The 18104-nt window shown below is 55.8% G+C and overlaps 1 protein-coding gene and 1 long non-coding RNA gene across 4 annotated transcripts in view; one reads left to right on the forward strand and one right to left on the reverse strand.

The window, feature by feature from the left end:
* Window positions 1–317: 317 nt before the first annotated feature.
* LOC118976140 (uncharacterized) lies at window positions 318–17977 on the forward strand. Its single transcript, XR_005064203.1, has 3 exons — window positions 318–328; window positions 11313–11315; window positions 17904–17977. It is a non-coding gene; the product is annotated as an uncharacterized LOC118976140 (long non-coding RNA).
* FYCO1 (FYVE and coiled-coil domain autophagy adaptor 1) overlaps window positions 7480–18104 on the reverse strand; it is a 69373-nt gene continuing 58748 nt past the window's right edge. For all 3 annotated transcript variants that reach the window (XM_037030458.1, XM_037030456.1, XM_037030457.1), the window contains 2 exons: window positions 12881–12990; window positions 7480–11049 (listed from right to left, as the gene is read on the reverse strand). In XM_037030458.1, the coding sequence (XP_036886353.1) occupies window positions 10974–11049; window positions 12881–12990 (186 nt within the window). In that variant the 3' untranslated portion in view covers window positions 7480–10973. The remainder of the gene's footprint in view (window positions 11050–12880; window positions 12991–18104) is intronic.

Raw genomic sequence — 18104 nt, forward strand, 5'->3', positions numbered from 1 at the left:
TGATTTCCCTCTGGTCTCCTTGGTCTGAACAAGGGCCCAGGGAGGGTCCTTGTTCCTCTTTGGAAACTCTCTGTAGGACCAGCGAGCGGGTCCCTGGGCAACTGACCGTATCAGCGGGGCACGTGGGATCAGCTGGCTTCCGCCCCATTTCCAAGTCCTGCTGGACGCTCCACGGTGCCACGCCGGCCTGCAGGCTGACGTGGGCGAGCATTCCACTTGTCCACCCATCCACCGGTGTTGTGGACGTGGCCTCCTCAGCCTGCGCCGGGACCCTGAGAACCTGGGTTTACAGAGCCGGCCTGGCTGCGCTGTGGGCTCGCTCTGCCGAGTGGCCTGTGCGAAGATCTACGTTGCTCCCTGTGAAACGGGTTCGACCCCTCCGCCCTTGTGTTGCCGAGGCTGCTGGAAGGGCATTCGCCTCCACGCTTCTCCTCTGGCTGTACAGTGCTGACGGGTCCTCAGGCTTCCCACTTAGAGATTAGGCTGAAAACAAAGTAATGTGATTCTTCTTTTGTTCCCCTTTCTTCTTTGTTTTTCTTTAAGCTCTTTGGCAAATGTGTCACATTTCATATATTAGAAAAGTGCTTAAAACTTTTTAAGTGTATTTTAAAATTACAGTTGACATATAATATTATAATAGTTGTAGGTATACTAGAAAAGAATTTTTTAATGTCCATTAAGAATATCCATTACCAGTCACTTTCTTCACCCTGTCTCTATACTTTGAATAAGTGCATTACAGATCAAATGGCCGTATGAAGAATGTGAAGAGTAAGAGACTGAGATAAGGAGGTAAGATCTCCAAAACACCTGGAAACCATCTTGGCTGACCCTCTCTCCTTGGGTCAGACTTACTCCCCAGTTGCTTCCAGTGAGTCCAGTGCAGTGTCCGCAGTAAACCGTCAGCTCTGTCGCATGTCTAGAGGGAGCACTAGATTTCCCCCGGCGTGCTGTGAGCTGCTGCAGTTCCAGTGCTGGGGTGGTGCCTTCTGAAGGGACACAGAGACACGGGACTCTGCCACCTCCTTTTCGTCGCCTCCCTGCTCTAAACCATGTGTTAGTGAGACAGTGAGCAGAAAACTGGCAGCAACGAGGGAGAGCAAGGAGGGGCATAACCCATCGATAACCCATCCCACGTGGGGGCAGCTGGTGGCAAATACGCACCTTGGCCCAGCACAGCCACTTGGGCTCCAGTCGGACAAACACGGTCAAGGGGAGAAGACATATCCAAGGCCATCCATGCACAGAGCCATCTGTGTGGCCACCATTTCTAGAAGGCCCGGATATTGTCTGAGAAACCTGGGAGATTAGGAATAAGCACGGACCGAAACTAAAGGATGCTGTGCAGTTAGGCAGAAAGAACACAACTGAGTTTGGCTTTTCCATTCTACGCCCTGTTGCACTGTGGTTCTGGTGCTGTGTCACGGGGCTCCCCGGGCAGCTGTGGACAGGGGGAGAGCAGGAAAGAAGAACAGGGAGCAAGATTGTGCTTGTTGAATCCGCTCTCGGTCTGGAGTTACTCGAGGGCCACTGTGATGGAGACTTAGTGGGGGTCTGCAGGTCGATCAGACTTTGGCCAATGCCCGTGAGTTGGAAAACAGTGCCAGGCGGTCCACCTTCCCCGCTTCGATTATTAAGATACGTGTGGGGACACGGCAAGAACTATGAACGCCGCGTTGCATCCTGACGCACACGATCCCTTCTGGTTCCAAGGGACCCAACTGTCGCTACTGGACTGTCCGGGTCCCATCCCAGCCTCGGTGCAGGGTTAAAGATGTGCTGTGACCGCGCTGTGTCGGGAAGGTTTTAAGTATTCTCTGTGGCACACTGGCGTAGTGTTTAAGTGATTGGGCGAATGGGCTATTTTACATTCCAGTGCAGCCGGGTTTCAGGAAGGGGCCCGTCTCGCAGATAGAAATGTGGGAGGGGCCAACACGGGGGAATCCGGGAGGAAGCTGCGAACCACCCCACATCTCTAGAAAACACGCTGTGTGTTGAGTGCTTTTTGAAATTAAGATAAACAAGGACGATAGTATATCAATACATTGTACTGGAACTTGAAAATCAGAAAATGAAGAAACTAAATAGAGTATGTTTTCATGACCAAAAAGTAGCCTTTTTACTAAATCTCTCTATATTTGTAAAAACAAATTTTAAGTCAACACATCACAACACACACATTCAAGTGTGGATTACTGTTTTGAAGAAACCAGCTTGAAATCTGGTCTTTTGGAATTGTCTTCCGAGCCTACAGAACACTCATTCATTCATTCATTCAGCGAACATTCTTGTGTGTACCACGAACCTTCCTACTCGCTGAGGTTAGAATGGGAATATAATAGTCCTTTCCCTCGGTCCTTACACTCTAGCAATATGGGAAAGCCGAGGGCCACGTGGGCGGACAGAGCGGACACTGGTACGGGAGGCTCCGTCAGCTGACACCCTTGGTTGAGAATCCCGAGGCTGGTAGCCTCCTCCGGTTTCTCAGTGGTTCGCAGACCAGCGGCTCACACGGCAGCTCCGTGGGTGAGACATCAGACAAGCAGCTTTGGGAGCTTCGTGACCTGGTGTCTGTGCCGAGCACGCTTGGTCCCCACACAATGCTTTGTATGTCGTAGACACAGTATGTTGGACTAATAAATGTGTTAAAAATTTAAAATTAGGTCATTGTGTCCAATTGTGTACTTTAGGTATCAGAAATGTCCAAATGTGTACTTCGGGTGTCCATTATGTACTTCAGGTACCAGAAATCAGCTGCCAGAAAAGTGTGAAGAACTCAAGACAACCTTGACATTATGTCCTTTGGGTAGTAATGCCTCCTTGTTGCCTGCAAGCAGCTGAGGGGAGCTGGTGGTGCAGGGAGGGCTGGCCAGAGCGGGCTGGCCGCAGCGCCTCCCCATGGCCTGGTGAGGGGCTCAGAGGGCTGCCCACCACCTCCCGTGGGACGGGCATGTGGTTATAACCCTTCCATTGGCCCTCAGTGGCTGTTAGAAACAGTCCTGCATGAGGGAGCAACCAGCCCCAGTGAGCGCTTGCCATTGTGACCCAGACACCCTTCCCTGGAGGCCACCACCACCATGGGTGCCGTGACGGGTGTCCGTGATGGGCTAAAATGCACAGTGAAGGCTGCAGTGAAGGATGAGAGCTTTGGACTCTTCCAGGGACTTCTGAGCCAATGAATGCAAAGCTGTCACACGTGTTCTGTGTGTGTGATCTTTGAGCGGGCGTGCTTGGCTTTCCAAATCTGGGCCTTCTTTGCTGGAGCTTAACTCGGAGTCAAGGTCAGAGCCTGGGCAGCGCCGGCTCTTGCCCCATCCTGGCCTGGCAATTCCTGGCCCACAGAAGACTTAAAACGGCCATGGGATTTTGAAGGTTCCAGTGGTAGGGGGGTGGTCTCCAGACCGTCTTGGCGTGAGCTGCGGGAAGAGCGTCTTCTCCAGGTGGTCCAGAGCAACCACTCCTGTGCCTCAGTTTCCTCATTTGCAACAGCTGGCTGACGTAGGGCAAGAGCCTGTTAAGTTATAGGCGCTGTTACTGCCACCCGTCACCAGTGCTGCCACGAGGAGGTCCTTCGCTCGTCTCCCGTAACAACCAGTGACCTTTCTGCACGTGTCTCGTGTGCCTTTCGGCAGCTGACGAAGGCCACAGCTCCCTTCTCAGAGTGTTTTAAAGTGAGAAAAGCAGATAGGACCACAAAGGAAACCAATGATATTAAACGCAATTCTCTAAATATTAAAACACAGTCATGGGCTAGTAATCCAGGTGCCTCTTTACTGGGGCAGTAAATGACACCTCCCAGCAGGTGTGAGGACAACCTTCATCTCGGAGTGGGGATGAGCACGAATGTCACTTGAGAGTCTTCCATGGCTGTCACAGGACATGGAGACATCTGTCGTGTCCACTGGTGACAAAGCCACAGGTCTTGCTAAGATGGTCTATGTTCCTACCTGAGGGGAGACTTAAATTTTAGCTGGAAGGTAGGGGAGAGATGTCCCCCACCATCTGGGCTCAGAGCATCCGGGTTCTGTGTGGGGGTCAGAATTCAGGAGCCGTGTTTAGCCTGATCTCCCCCACCCCCAAGCCCGTGGGCATCAGACTCATGTTTCTTCCTCTGATTCTCGCATTTTTGGCAAGAATGGAACTATTTTGGATCTGGGGAGAGGGCCTGTTTCCACTGACAAGCCATCTGCCAGGTAGCGACCTGCCCCTTAAATATAAATACCAGCCTTTGAAAACAAAGTGGCTGTAGAAAGATTTTACCTGCGGAATGGTTTCCCACCAGGGATCTATTTAGAAGGGTCTTCCTCTCCGAGAGTGAAGTTTCCATCACTGCGTCCCAGTGGGCCCAAGGCTGAAGAGTCGCTGGTGGAACTAAATTAGGAAAAGGAACCATTAGCTCATTTTATCCTAAGTCCCCGAGTTCTAACCAAAGTGGGGATACAGCGGCCATCCTCAAGGCCCCGCTCCACGTGTCCACAGGCCACCTCCACCAGCATCACCTGGCAGGCTTGTGAAAGAACCAGATCGGAGAAACCAGGCTTGACATGGGTGGTGCCCATGAATCTGCATTTTCCTGGGCCACCAGGTAACCAAAATGGGAGAACTTTCTTCCAAGAACCTCTTTGGTACGTGCTTTTTCTTTTTTAATTTATTTATTTTAATTGTTGTTCAAGTACAGTTTTCTGTCCTTTACTCCCATCCCAGCCCACCCCCCCAGGGCAGGTGCTTTACATTTACTTACACCAGGTGAACAGCCTGATTTGGGAGCGAAGCTGAGTCCTGGGTCCGTCCGGGCCTTTCCTGGCAGCCTGATGTCTGCACCCTTGGTACCCAGGGGCCTCCAGGCCTGTTTCCCCACCCCTTTTCCACGTCTCAGGGCACGAACGTGGGGTCGGGGTCCTTGCTGTGGAGAGGGCTGTCCTTACAAAGACTTTGGTTCCACATGTGGACCCTGTCTCTTGTCCCAAGGCGTCTTGGGAGCAATGACGGCACTGCCACTTCCCAGTGGCTTTCTGTGAAAGCACCCAAGTCCTCGGAGCCAACCTCGGTCGGCGTCAGTGACGCAAGCCAGTCTTTCCCACGCCTGCAGTCTCTGCCTTCGCTGTCTGCTGGGCGGTCCAGGCCCTGATTCCCCGGACATGCTGCCACCACTGAATGGGGTGGCTGGCTTCGGCCACACCAGCTCTGCCCTTGCCCCCGCTCCATTCTTCCAATGAGAGAGGCCACTTCTGCTACCCGAGCCTGCAGTCCGGCTCCCCAGGAAGCCTCGGGAAGTCCCGTCCCTTTTATCCCTCTTTCTCTACCCCTTCTTTGCCCCCCCATCCTTATAGTGTCACCCCCTCTCCTTCTCCTGCCAGGGGGAAGCCAGTGCCTGCCCCACCGACCTGGCACACAGAGGTTCAGGCTCACAGGCCTGGCTTCCCTCTCTCTCGTGGCTCAGCCAGGCCGCTGGGGAGCAGAAAGCTGGGGAGGCCCTCCTGGAATCCCGTTGTCTCTCCCGAGCCCGTGGAGCCACAGGCCCAACCGGGCCAGGAAACGGGGCCTTCTGCTCAGTAAGGACACCCGGGCATCTCGGTCTGGGGAGGCCTGTCTCACTTTCAGCTAAGAGGCCATTCACTCCAGGCTCCAGATGGGGCTGCCCACCTGAGATAACCTCGTGCTTTCCGGACTGGAGGTGGGAGGAAACCGCAGTTTTAGCACCCCTCACCCCAGCGTCTGCCAGAGGAGGGGAGGCGGGGACACACATCAAAGGCCAGAGCTGGGCCTTGCGCTTCTGCTCAGTGTCACCATCTTCCCTCAGAAGCTAGTGGGGCGTGGGAACAGCAAAAGGCTGAACTTTCTTTCAACCCTAGCCCGCTGTGAGCTGCTTTCATAACACCTCTGCCCGCCCATNCCCCCCCCCCCCCCCCCCCCCCCGCCGGCTCTTCATCGCTTCAGCTTCAGCTGCTCCCTCCACAAAAGCCCGGTTTTCTCATCTCCGGCGACTGGTTTCACCGACTATTTGCTTATCAGTTATGTGGGTGGTAAGCCCCCCTCACTGGATTTTTCCCACGCACCTCAGACCGAAAGGGCTCACCCTGCTGGAAGCATTCCTCTGAGTCATCCTCCAGCAGCAAGGGGCCAACGTGGCCTGAAGAGGCATGGTCCCTCCAGTGCCACGGGGCAGGCGGCGCTGCACTGGGCCAGGAGCCTGGGGTAGAGCATGGGGCTTGGAGAATCTGGAGCAGGCCGGTCATCTCGGGCTACTCACTGGTTTAGGAGGCAGGGGATATGGGGTGGGGGATCTGACACGGGAGCCCCCAGATCCCAGCCCCACACGCAGTGTGCACATCTGTGTTTTGGTTCTTGTTCCAGCCCCTAGACCCAGCCACCAAGCCCTTGGAGCGGCTGTTCTCTACTAACAGAGATCCTCCTCTGTGCTGTTTTGGGTGTTTGGATGAACCAATCTCCGGTTACTTCTAGCTGGTCACTGGACAGTGAGGGGTTTGGGTTGAGGGCATCGCCAACAAGAGGGAGCACGGGGGGAGGAGCCAGCCTGCTCAGTGCACCCCATCTTCCTCAGACCTCCTGCAGACTCGCCCCTGGCCCTTCTCTGCCTAGGGAGTCCAGGAGTTTCTGTCCCTGGCCAGGTTGGCCCGCGGGATCGCTGAGGGCCTACAGCTGACCAAGGCATTGGGGACAACCTGTGTCCTTCAGGATTCAGTCCCCGTGGACCACTCTCGTGTCTGGCACAGCACCCGATGCTATGAGGCTGAGGGAAAGGAGGGTGATGGAGATGAACGAAGCCAGGGAGAATCTGGCTGCTGAAAGGGTGGCTCATTCTTGAATTATTTATTAAAGAAGAGGCCACAGGAGGGTCTGGGGCATGAGGCCTGGAGGAGGGAGGTGGAGGGAAGTGGACTTGGAGGTGTTCCGTGAGGCACAGGGAACTCGACACCCAGATGTGAGTCTAAGGTGCACGGACCTCCCAGCCTGACCTCAATCTGACCAGTCCAGCAGTGAGTGGGATGCACCACCCCAGGCCTGCCCCAGCAAGAGCCCTGTAAGTCACAGTGGGTCCCGGAACTCCTCGCTCTCCAGCTGCCCCGCCCGGCAGTCTCGCCCAGCCCCGTACCACAGGTGGACTAACCGTGGGTTCATGCCGTCGACGACCTTCTGCCTAACCCCAGGATTCTGGTAAACCAGGTTTGCCCTTTGCTCATACTACCTTGGAGTACCACGGAAGGGCTGGGGACATCTGGGCAGTTCACCTGGTGGAGGGCGCTGGGCTGGCACAGTGCACTGGCTCGGGCAGGTCTGAGCACCCGCCTCAGAGTGGGGCAGGCGGTACCCAGGTATCAGGCCAGGCGGCCAAGGCCCAGGACACCTGCTGGCTCACCTGGGCCCTTTATCTCCCAGGAGGGCAGCTCAGCTCCGACTCTGGTCTGGGCAACTTCATCAGTGCCTTATGTCCCAAGGGAATGAAAGATGATACCACTCTCAATGTCATAGTGTTTATTTAAGTCCTGAGGTTAAAAATACATTTCCAAATGACGCAGCAGATGCTATAAAGAAGTGTTTTGGGATACAAAGTTTCTCACCCCCACTGGGCAGGTGGGGTGTTGGCATCTGATGTGCTTCTGGGTAACTCTTTGGCAGATAAGGAGGGACTGGGTTCCCAGACCCACTATCTCATAAGGCCGCAAGAATTGAGGGCTAGTCAGTTCAAGTGCAATTCCAACTGGAAGCCGAGCAAGAGGCCCGGGTGTGGCAGCCACCAGAGGCAGGAGCGTCTCTGGATGACCCGTCATAAAGTTTTATGGAAGCATTCTTATTTGAAATGCCTCCCAAAATTCAAAGGTACACTTCATTATTTTAAAAAAGTGATTAAGAGGGGAAAAAAGCTCTGTTCAGTCTTTCCCATTTCCTTGAAAGAGTCACAATGAGGAAAACTTACCCAAGTTTCCACTAAAAAGTGCCTTTTGCTTGTCTCCCCCGGTGGAGGGCTGATGCTGCAGTCTCCGCGAGGGGCGGCCGGGGCCCTAAGCACCGCGATCGGCTCCTCTCTGCCTGAATTCTCGACACTCCTGGGGCCAGGGCCTCCCACAAAACGGAACTCCTGCGAAACTCCCAGTGGACCTCTACCCGCACCGGCAGACAGAGACTCCGAGCCTTCGTCCCCAAATGGGGGACTTCCTTTCACGTTTAGCCTGGAGTGGCTTCAGCACCGTAGGTGGGTGACAACTGTCCAGAAAAACCACCCCCTTCACTTTGGAGTCACATTACGTGGCTTTTTATTTCCACCTTCCCAACCCCAGGGGGTTTCACTGCTGGAATCCTGCGTGAGAACGTGCCTGCTCTTGGTTCAGTCGGCCTGCGTCCAGGGGGCTCCAGCCAGAGCTCTGCAGAGGCCACACTTTCTCCCAAACTCTTCCTTGTGGGTGGGTGTGCCCCCAGAGGCCACGTCCTCATGGAGGTTTAGTGGCTTCTGAGGCCGCGGTGACAGCCAGCGTCAGGACTAAAAACAAGCGACTGTTATTTGGAGAGCTGTGGGCCACGAAGGGGCTGCTGTGTGTGAGTGATCTGGGGTCCCAGGGGCGTCTCCCCCTTGCTGATTTCTAGTGTAATGTTGCCTACTGGCTGGGCCACTGCCTTCAATAGTCCTTCACTGTCGTTTGCATTTTAGAAGGTACCCCAACCCCAAAGCCTCACTAAAGTTGGGGGCCTGTCTGACATAATAAAGCTATTTATACAAGCCACGTAAATAGGGCAAGATGTTCTCCAGCTGCAGAGTGCACAGCAAACTCGAGCTCACACAGCAAAATAACAAAGGACAGGGGTCCATCCAGCACAAAAAGTAAACAGGCTAAGAGGCAGGCTGCGGCCGCCAGCGATCGGGCAGTTCCCGAGCACGGCCAAGGCCCTTTTGCCAACTGCAGCTGGCGGTGCGGGGTGCTCACCACAGGGCGCCTGCCCGCCAGGAGTGGCTCTGGGTAGAGGAGCCACGTGGTTTTTAAGCTGCACCAGGACCCAGCTCTGATGGAATGTTGCTGCCTTTTGCGGGAAACATATCAGCAGTCACTAGATGTTGGTTCTAGTTGCAGATGGTGGCAACACCAGTGGAGGGCCATCGGCCTGGACTGTCCCCCGTGTCCTGGGGAAGCTCAGTACTCACAAGATGCCAGACTGCTGTGGGCTCTCTTCTAACTGTAACTCCCCTTCAAGTGGCGAACCAGCTACTTCCATTTTCCTCTCCTGGAGGGTGGGTGGGTCGGAGGGCAGGGCAGCTTGCTCTGAAACAATCCATCCTCAAGCCGTGGCATGCCTGTGAGGACCAGCAGGTAGCCATGAAGGCCCTAGGGGCCTGGCCATTTTCTCTCTCGGTGCTGAGCACCAGCAGGCCCTTGGCCAGGAGGAGAGGGTAGAGACTGATGGCTTTCGGCCAGAGGCTGCTCCAAAGGGAGCACAAGGCCCCCCTTCTCTCTGGAAGGTTCTGGTCACCAGTCCCCATTTAAATGAACTGGAAGCACCCAAGTCTCCTGTTCAAATGAGGGGTCTGAGTCCATTGCGAAAGTCATTTCCTCCCCCCGACCCCCAGGAGAGCACTACGCTGGTGCCCGGGGTATGTGGAGTCTGCGGGACTCCGCCCGGGGCCCCCGACCTGTCCTAAGCTCTCAAAACCAGCCGGGTCAGATTTGTAGAAGACGAAACGAAGCCCTGAGGTGCTGGGACTTGTCCTGGTCACCAGGAGACCTAGAGAACTGCCCAGGCCCAGCACTCGGCCCTCCCCCACCCCCGAACAGGTAGAGAGGCCATCAAAGGTGACTTTCTGTGGCAGAAAAAGGGCAGAACAGACAGTTACCACCTTCTTGTCCCTGAAAAGGAAACAGGACTGATCTGCCTACACAGGCACAGGCTGAGCAGCAGGAAGTGGGCAGGGGCAGTGCCAGGGAATCTGGCTGGCAGGGACTTGGAGCTGAAGGTGAACAGAGGGCAGGTTCACGAATCACACCCGCTCACACTTGAGTCACCAAAGACTTGTTGATTTGAAAGTGGCTCTCATCTTGACTATGATCATTAGTAAACATGTCTGCATGTAAAGCTGAGCTCTTATTTGTGTAAACAAAGGTCATCAGCTGAGAAGTGGGACCTCGGCCATGGCCCGGTCCTACATCCTCATCGTGGCATTGATGTTGGCCAGCACTAGGCTTCAGCCAGCTGTACACAGACAGCTACTGCAGGCCCCGAGTATGCGGGTTCTGTTTCCAAATTTGTCTTCAGCTCTCCTTCTCAGGGCGACATTTTGAACAGATGAGAAGCCTGGGGGAGTGAGGCCCTTTGCCCCAGGACGGATGTGTCCAGACAGGAGGGCCGGGAGGATGGTACAGTTGGAGGCCCTCCTGAAATCACTGGGTCCAGGAGCAACCCCGGACTCACCGGGGCAGAGAGGGACAAGAACATGACTGGAAGAGGCTGGTGGAGATCTCGGAAGGGCCCCTGGGCACCCTGACTTGTGTCCTGGGAGAACCCGAGGACATCACAGGGTCTGGCAAGGGCATCCTGGCTCATGGCCACTCAGGATGCCTGGACCTAGGCTGGGCAGAGCAGGGCAACTCGCTCCACGGGCAGACGCTGGCGTCACCGCTGGCCTGTGAAACTCTACAGGAGCCTTGGAACTGTGTCCTCGGCGGGGGGTTGGGGAGGGGAGTTGGGGGGTGGAGCCCTTCAGCAGAGCATCCCTTCGGCTTCGAGTGCGGTCAGGCCCCAAACCTAGGGAAATGCCACTAGAGCCCGGGGCAGTCTAGGGCCAAGTGAGCCGGGGCACAGAGCAGCTTTGAGGAGCAGCGAGGGCCCGTCGCCCGAAGTTGCAGAGCTGATCAGCTCTGGAGTGGCAGTTTTTTGTTGTTTGTTTTTGTTTTAGTGTTTCATGTGACAGGTGAGAAAAGTAGTGTTTCTTGTGGGTAAAGTGAAACTGAAAGTCCAGGTGCTTGAAGCTACAGGAAGTCACTTCCATCATAGATCACCGGCCGGTCAACCGTCAAGTGATAAAACACTTTCTTGGAGACAAACCTGAGGAAACAGAAATGGAAAAGGAAGGAGTGATCCCGAGAGCTGAGAGGCCGAGGCTGCAGTGGCCTGGGCCCCTCACCCATTTCCTGTCTGTCCAGCTGAGTCCGTTTCCTGCAAAGACACAGGGGGTCTTGGGACATCGCTACGGGCTTTCCTGGGGCCTGGGTGCAGAAACGCCCACTTGGCACCATGCCGTGCACCACTCCCTCTTCCTCTGCTGCTCTGAAAAGGCCCCCCAAGGGGGCACTCGGGGACCTGGGGAGTCTGTACTCCACAGCGGAGTGGAGAGCGGGCGGAGCAGGTGTTGAGAGGGGAGGTGAGTGTGGATCTCATTGTGACCGGGCATCCGAGTCTGCTCTGCCACCCATCTCTGCGGACACATTCAGTAGGTGGAGGCCAGAGTTGGCCACAGCACCACTGTCACCTCTAATTTTAACCGGGAGCTGGCTTGGGGCTGGGAACTGCGCTCTGCCCTCAACATGCTCCTTCTCAGCCTGTCGACTGACAGAGAAGACCAGTGAAGTAGTGACAAGGCTGTCCTTGCAGAGGGGCTCAAGTAGGGCCCACGGAGGAGAGAGCAAAGCCTGGACCTGGCTGACGCCCGCCTTCTCTGGACACACTGGACCCACACACTTGAGTCCTGCTGACTCAACGTGTGTCCATGTTCACGGGGGTGTGTAGGAGCAAGGCAGGGTGGGAGTCTCACCCTCCCAACCTCTCTGTCGGTGGATGCCCGTGGCCACAAGCCCTGGGAGTTCAAGGCCTGGTGGCAGTGAGGGGACAGCACGCCTTCTCACTCCGAGTGTCCCATCCAGTCATTTTGTTAAAAACCCAAGTGGACTGGCAAGGGTGTCCATGTGGGGGGGTGTGGCCACTAGCTTGGGGCACCACTCAGAGGTGTGGCTGGGTGCTGGTAAGGCAGGTCTCATACAAGAGGCAGCCCCAATTAAGGGCTTATGCTGAAGCCAGAAGACATTAAAGGGACAGGTGCCAGTAACCTTAAGGGTCCCCTGCCTCCTGTCCCCAGGAGCCCTGGCTGACGGTGGAGGCACATCCAACACTGCCTCTCTCCCACTTCCTCCCCTGGCCTCCCCTCCAGCCGGCCTCCCCACCTTCCCCTCCTCCCGCCCCCAAGCCCTTCAGTCTCGGGTCTTGGTGCCCTGATACAGAGCCACCGGGGCTGGCACACGCCGCCCCTGCTCCCTGATTGACAGGAAGGGCTGGGAGCTTCACCCCGCAGGTCTAGTCCTGCTTGCCTCTAGCTATAGCCTTCGTTCTTTCATTCCTCTCTCTCCCTCACTCACCAGCCCGTCTGCCCACCCCGCCCTTCCACCATCGAACCCTGCCACTGCCTTCACGAGCCTTTCTCTGGGCCAGACAGTGGGAACCTGGACACCAGAGAGAGAGGCAGGAGCGTGTGCCGGCTGAGTCCAGAGTCTGGTGCTCGGTCACCTGTGTTCACATCTGGCTCTGTCACTCGGTGTGTGACGTGGGAGCCAAGCTGTTACCCCCCTGGTCCTCTGTCCCTTAGCAGTAACATGAGGAGAAAGACGGTCCCCACTACATGGGGCTGCTGTGGGGCTTAAGTGACTTAGTAAGTGTGGAGGGCTGAGAACACGCCCGTCATGCATTAAGCCTGTAAGGGTGAGCTGGTGTGTTTGTTCTAAGGTTGATAACAGACATTGGAATCCCATAGTATCGGGGTCTACAATCAGAGACCACTCATAATACACGAATGATAATTAAGTCGTCTACTCTTAATGTCCATCTCTGTTCTTGAGACCAGGTGGCAGGTGGCCTGGGGGATGCTGCCAAATGAAGAGGCCCCTACCTGGAAAAGGTGTTGTCGAAGATGAGCATGTAGATGCCCGGCGTGCGGACCTTGAGCTGGCCCTGGATGTTCTCCTTGTGGGAGCTGCAGCGGGTCGTGGGAATGAGGACCTGGGAGGAAAGGCAAGGCAGGTGAGACAGGGCATCACAGAGGCTGACAGGACCCCCGGGATCCTCTGGGAAGACCTTTATTTTGGGGGAGGAAACAGGCCCAGGGAGGCCAAGTGCCGTCTCTGGGGTCAAAGCTGACCTAGGTTGGGGCTGGGGTGTCTGGGTTTGTAGACAAATTGCAGTAGGGGGTAGGTACAAATTTCATCCAGAATAAATAACTAGTCACCACCCCAAAAGAGTGGTCCCCCGGCCTCCTCTAACCATGGCCAGTGCCGGAACGCCCCGCCAGCTGGAGAAGCGGTTCCTCTGTGGCTTTAGGAAGCTGGGGCTTATTCTAGGTAAAATCCACCTGTCTGGCTGCTTCCTGTTGGCCCCAGTTTTACACAAAACAACAGTTTTCAAAACACTGACACGACGTGGCAAAGGACAGTGATCTCGGGGAGAACAAGGGGAGGCTGGCAGCTGTCTTAGCTCACACAGCTTTGAGGGGCAGAGGAAATGACCACCGGACAGGACACATGGGGACAAACAGGAAACCGCTTTGTCAAACCTCACCGCCCCAACACTAGCACTAAATGTGGACAGTCTGAACATCCCAGCTAAAAAGCAGAGCTCATCAGGTTGGATGAAAGCGAGACCCACACCCAGTGCACCTGTGAAAGGTGCAACTTAAATGTGAAGATACAAACAGGTTAAAAATACAAGGATATTCGAAGATGTCCATGCTCACACTAGTCTGAAGAAAGCCAGATCAACTATATTAGTAGGGAAGGAAATATTCTATCAAAGAATGCGACCTGGGGTGATTTCTTAATGACAAAGATGTCGGTTCACCAAGAGGACAACGATCCTACACATTTATGCTCCTGATGACGGAGCTTCAAAACACATGAAGCGAAGATGGCTACAAGGAGAATCGGAATACATTCACAGTTAAAGCTGGGCACTTCAGCACCTTTCAGTGACTGAGGGAATAAGCAGAGAGGAACTGGTAAGGGAAGAGAAGATGTGAACACCACTGGCAGCTAACCCGCTCCGGTTGGCAGTTACAGAGCACCCCGCCTGGCCATCGCAGAACACGCATGCGTTTCGAAGCCACGTGGGCCCTGCACCAGGCAGGGCATATTCTCCCACGCTGTCAGAAACAACAGCGACATCCATTTCAAAGGGTTCAAGTTATACACAGGGTGTTTTCTGACAGTGGAATTAAAGTAAAGATAAAGAGCAGAGCTCTACAACGTCCACACGTACTTGGAAACTAAATCACACACTTCTAAATAACAGGGGTCAAAGAGGAATCAAAGGGAGGCCCCAATGGCACAGGAGGGAGAGTGGGAGTGCACAGGGTGCCTCGGGACCCCGCAGCATGTCCGCTCTGGCTGGAAGCTGGTGGTGCTGAGGGCGGAGCACGGGCCCAAGATAAACCCGGGGGGCCGGGATGCATGAGGACCTGCTGTGCCTGAGCTCTGCTCCTGCACATTGTTTCCTTCAGTCCAGTGATGCTCGGTAACACTCTAATCCCACTGGGGGCGGAGGGTCCCGGGAGCGCAGCAGCTGGGTCTGTTTCTGTGGCCCATGAGCTGAGACTTCTGAGCCTGGCCAGAGACCCTCCTACAAGCATGGGCAGGAGGGGCTGCCGGGGGGAAAGGCGCCTCTGGCCTCCAGTCACCACCGAGGTCACAGAGGTCACGAGTGCTCATCAGCACGGGTCCCCTGGAGAGGCTGCGTTTGGAGCGCTGCTCTTCCTTTCTTTCCAACACCCCACTCTACAGTTTTCAGTCACTTCAGCTGCTGTTTTCCTACCATGGTCAAATGTGTAAAATTCTCTCATTGTTTTAAATAAAAAACCTCAAGTGTCCAGGGGACACTGGACATAACAACTCTGGTGTCCAGAGCTTGTGCCACTGAGGTGACGGGAAGGTGACTGGCATACACCCGAGAGACTGGACTCCGAGATGCTCCCTGGGCACCTCTCCCCAGGGTCTCCATGCCTGGGCGGCTGTGCCCTGGTTCACGCCACCTGTCTGTACACCAGTCCACGTGGCCTCACTGATCTCTCCATGGGCTCTAGCAGCTCGAGGTCCAGGTGCAAAGCAAGGGTTCTATGCTGAATGGGACCAGCCAGTCGCCAAGGCCACATCCTGCAGGCTTCAGTTCACTCGTTATGTCCAGAGTAGGCGAGTCCGCAAGGGTGGGAAGTAGGCTGGTGGCCGCAGGGCGGGGCAGGGCGGGGCAGGTGGGAGGAGACTGCTAATGGCTCCGAGGTTTCGCAGGAATGAGGAAAATGACCTAAAAGTAGACGGGGACAGCTGCACAACTGTGTGAACGTGCTAAAAATAGCAATGCCTTGTACATGTTAAATGGGTGAATTATGGCTCAATGAAGCTATTTACAAAGTAAAAAGGTGAAGGTCCTTGCTCTCAGTCCTGCTTCCTCCCTGACCCCTCTGTGGCCCAGGCAGCCATTGAGCTTCTCTGGTCAGACACGGTCCCCAACCCAGACATAGCAGGGCCTGTGCTCTGGGCATGGGTGCCCTCAAGTTGCTGGTGTGCAGTTTCTTTTATCAGGTGCCTTCCTGAACTCATAATCTCTAAACTTGGGGTCAGGCCCAGAAGAAGTCACCCTGGGGAGAGGGTGGCCCAGGGGGGTAGTGTCTGACAGGTGCCACCAGAAACGAGCTGGCCTTCTGCTGTGCTGCTCCTGCCCGGACGCTTCTCTAACCCATGTCCCCACATGCGTCTCCTGTTTTGGCCCAGGGGTCTCCTGCCCTTCTTGCTGGCTCCCAGGCCAGGCTGATTGTGACACTCGCCAGGTGGGATCACATCTGTCTGTTTATGCGGGTCTCTGGTTGTCATGAGCTCCTCAGGGGCAGGTCCCATGAGCACAGCACCTCCTACCTGCCTAGCTTTGGGGCCCTTCCTTCCTGAGAGGCTGTGACCTCCTAGCCTCAAGCCCCTAGGGCATGAGGTCCGAGGGTGGACTCAGGGTCACTGGCTGACTGCAGATAATGGGGGGTGATGTCACTCTTCTCTCTCTGTCTTCTCTCTCTGTCCCCAGTGGGCCCTGCGGAGCCCAGTGTACAGCAGAGACTCAGTAAGCATCTGGGACAGACTGAGTCTGCAGCACAGCTCCTGAGTCTGTGCCTCCGTCATCGCCACCTCCTGCTGTTTCTTGTAAGACTGGGGCTGGTCGGGGCTCACAAGGGGAGTCCCCAGGGCAGAGGTGTGCTGGAAATAGGTTTGCCAGGCTGGCGTGTTTGGGGACTTCAGGCAGAACTAACCATCTCCACCTACAGGTGGCTGGTGACCTGGTGATGTTCCTCTGTGAAGGCAGAGGAGCATCTGAACACCTGGCAACTCACTCCCCCTGTAGATGGGCTCCTTCTGCCCCCTGGCGTCCACTGTGGGAAAGACAATGTGGTCATGACCCCCCAGGAAACACCTGGAAGCCAGAGATAAGGACAGCTCCTCCAGGTCCCCAGGCTCCTGATTCCTGGTGGGAACCACACAGGTGTCCGAGGGCCATGAGGATTTGGCAGGTGAGTAACTGAGCAAGGGGAAAGGCCCACACTCAGCCACGTGTGGGCGGGTGGAATGGCAAAGGCCTGGACACCTGATTTAGTCACCCCCTCCACCCCATCCCCCCTGCTCGCCATGAACACCCACCAATGTCTAACCTGGCGGATGCAGTGCCGGGTGTCTGGTGGGCCTTGGGAACAGTGGGGCGAGCAGCAAAGGCCCCAGTGAGAGTTCCTGGCAGGGCAGCAGGGCCAGGGTGGAGCTGAGAGGCCTGCCGCTGTCACTGCTACTCCACTAATGGCCCAGGCTGAGTCACTCTGTGTCTCAGTTTCCTCATCTGCAAACCAAAGACGTGCCCACAGAGTGACATCACCCCCCATCCTCTGCAGTCAGCTGGTGACCTTGAGTCCACCCTCGGACCTCATGCCCTAGGGGCTCGAGGCTAGGGGTTCACAGCCTCTCAGGAAGGAAGGGCTCCAAAGCTAGGCAGGTAGGAGGTGCTGTGCTCAGCCCTGGAAAGGACGAGAGGGCAGAGCAGCGTTCAGACAAGAAAGAACATGAGGCTGCAACAAACTAAGAAAGAACACGAAACTCAGGGAGGCTAGGATGACGTTTCAGGAACGACTCTAAGGGCACAGAAATGACAAGCAAGGTCCACAATGAGCAGGGCAGGCACGGCAGGAGGGCAGACAGCTCAGGAGCAGCAGCCTGCTGCGTCCGAACCAAGCTGGCCTGGTGCTCCTTCAGCTCAGGGCCTTCCCACCCTCCCCTGAGCTCCTCAGACACCCGTGGGCCACATGTATGAGGGGTAAATGGACATTACCTTGTTTCACACGACCTCAAATTGCTCTCTGCTATCCTGACTCTGGTCTTTTTGGAAAACGGTGATTTGGACAGCCACATTAAGGGCTCATCCTTAAGGTCCCATCCAGCGTCTGACTGTTCTCATCATCCCCTCCACTCCGCGATTCAAATGGAACTCGGGTGTCCACCCACACCAGCTCTTACCCACTGTTCCCTGCACCCTTTCTCCCCTGCGGAGGAGTGGGTGTGGATTCCAACCCCCTTCCTCACCCCACACTCAATCAGCCACCACGGGTCCCATTCATCTGCCTCTGTGCACTGACTTCCTCCCCTCACCCCAGCCCAGTGGTTCCCATCCTCGGCTGCTCCCTGGATTGCCTAGGAATGTCTGTGCCCCCTGCCACCCTGAGCTTCTGATTCAGTGGTCTGGGGCATAGCCTCATAGTGGGTTCAAAAGAACTCCCCAGCCGTGCGTGGTGGCGCGCTCCTGTAGTCCCAGGTACTTGGGAGGCTGAGGCAAAAGGATCGCTTGAGCCCAGGAGTTCTGGGATGCAATGTGCTATGCCGACTGGGTGTCTGCACTAAGTTCAGCATCAATATGGTGACCTCCCGGGAGCAGGGGGCCACCAGGTTGCCTAAGGAGGGGTGAACTGGCCCAGGTAGGAAAAAAACCCTCCCCAGATGCTTTCCTACCCTGGTTTCTCTCAGCTGGGGCCCAGAACATTTCAAGAAAAGCCTGCCCAGCAGAAGACAGACCAACCACGGCCCTGCTGTAGGAAGGGCCTGCCCAGG

The sequence above is a fragment of the Sturnira hondurensis genome, unplaced genomic scaffold, assembly GCF_014824575.4.
Source record: "Sturnira hondurensis isolate 20B ecotype Veracruz unplaced genomic scaffold, ASM1482457v3 Scaffold0020787, whole genome shotgun sequence".
In the NCBI taxonomy this organism is placed as follows: Eukaryota; Metazoa; Chordata; class Mammalia; order Chiroptera; family Phyllostomidae; genus Sturnira; species Sturnira hondurensis.